The sequence below is a fragment of the Galeopterus variegatus genome, unplaced genomic scaffold (genome assembly GCF_000696425.1).
Source record: "Galeopterus variegatus unplaced genomic scaffold, G_variegatus-3.0.2 Scaffold1046, whole genome shotgun sequence".
NCBI lineage: Eukaryota > Metazoa > Chordata > Mammalia > Dermoptera > Cynocephalidae > Galeopterus > Galeopterus variegatus.
In genome coordinates, this window is record NW_007727157.1 from 331,297 (window position 1) to 332,235 (window position 939).

The 939-nt window shown below is 43.3% G+C and overlaps 1 protein-coding gene across 1 annotated transcript in view; it reads left to right on the top strand.

Moving 5' to 3' along the window:
- ITK (IL2-inducible T-cell kinase) overlaps positions 1-939 on the top strand; it is a 60,497-nt gene that overhangs the window by 44,959 nt on the left and 14,599 nt on the right. The window contains exon 9 of the mRNA XM_008574426.1: positions 54-136. Within this exon, the coding sequence (XP_008572648.1) occupies positions 54-136 (83 nt within the window). The remainder of the gene's footprint in view (positions 1-53; positions 137-939) is intronic.

A 939-nucleotide genomic window follows, 5' to 3' on the forward strand; every position in this document is an offset into this window, starting at 1 on the left:
ATGAGCCTGGTTTCCTTAAATCACTAACCCTCCATTCTTTCTAATCATTCCAGGGGAAAGAAGGAGCCTTCATGGTACGAGATTCCAGGACTCCAGGAACATACACCCTGTCTGTTTTCACCAAGGCTATTGTAAGGTATGGTGCTACGCTATCTCAGCTCAGCAAAGTGGGGAGGGACACCTCTGAGGTGAGTGAGTGACAGTGACACACAGCAAAATGCAAGAGGCTCACTAGTGATGGTATGTTTTTCCTGTTCTCTCTGAGAAAACCAAGGCCAGAGAGGTCAAGGACAGAACTGAAGAGACATAGTTAGAAAGTAACAGGGCTGGGGCTGGATGCCAGGGTCTCTTCTTGGTTAGCATTCCTGATTTCAGAGCTCTAAAGATATGAAATATTTGTAGAACACTAAGGTCAAGAGTTCAGATCCCACACTGGCCAGCCACCAAAAAACAAAAGAAATAAAATACTGTCCCTATATTTGATGAGTATAGAATTTAATATGGAGAGTAGCAGAAAAGAGATTTCCAACTGGAAATGAAAATACGAGAATTCCAGTTCTGGTTCTGCTAATCAAACCACCTACCATTTACTGAGTCCCTGTGCCAGAGTCTTTCTAGTCCATGTTAAATCCTAACAAGCCCTGAAGGCAGGTGTTCCTATGCTCACTTTACAGCAGAGAAACTGAGGTTCAAAAAGCTGGTGGCATGTCCCTGAGGCAATGGGACTAAAGTGGTCAAGCCACATTCATGCTGAAGCCAGCATGACTGCAACACCCTCCCTGCCTATCTGCCCCTGTCTGGACCTCAGTTTTCTTCTTTGCAAAATGACATCTAAGAGCCTATCTGGCTCTCAAATTTTCTTCTAATCAGAAAATCAATAAGAACTAAACAGGTGGCAATGACCAAAGTGCAGTAAGAATTAAGAGAAGAGAAAAATAA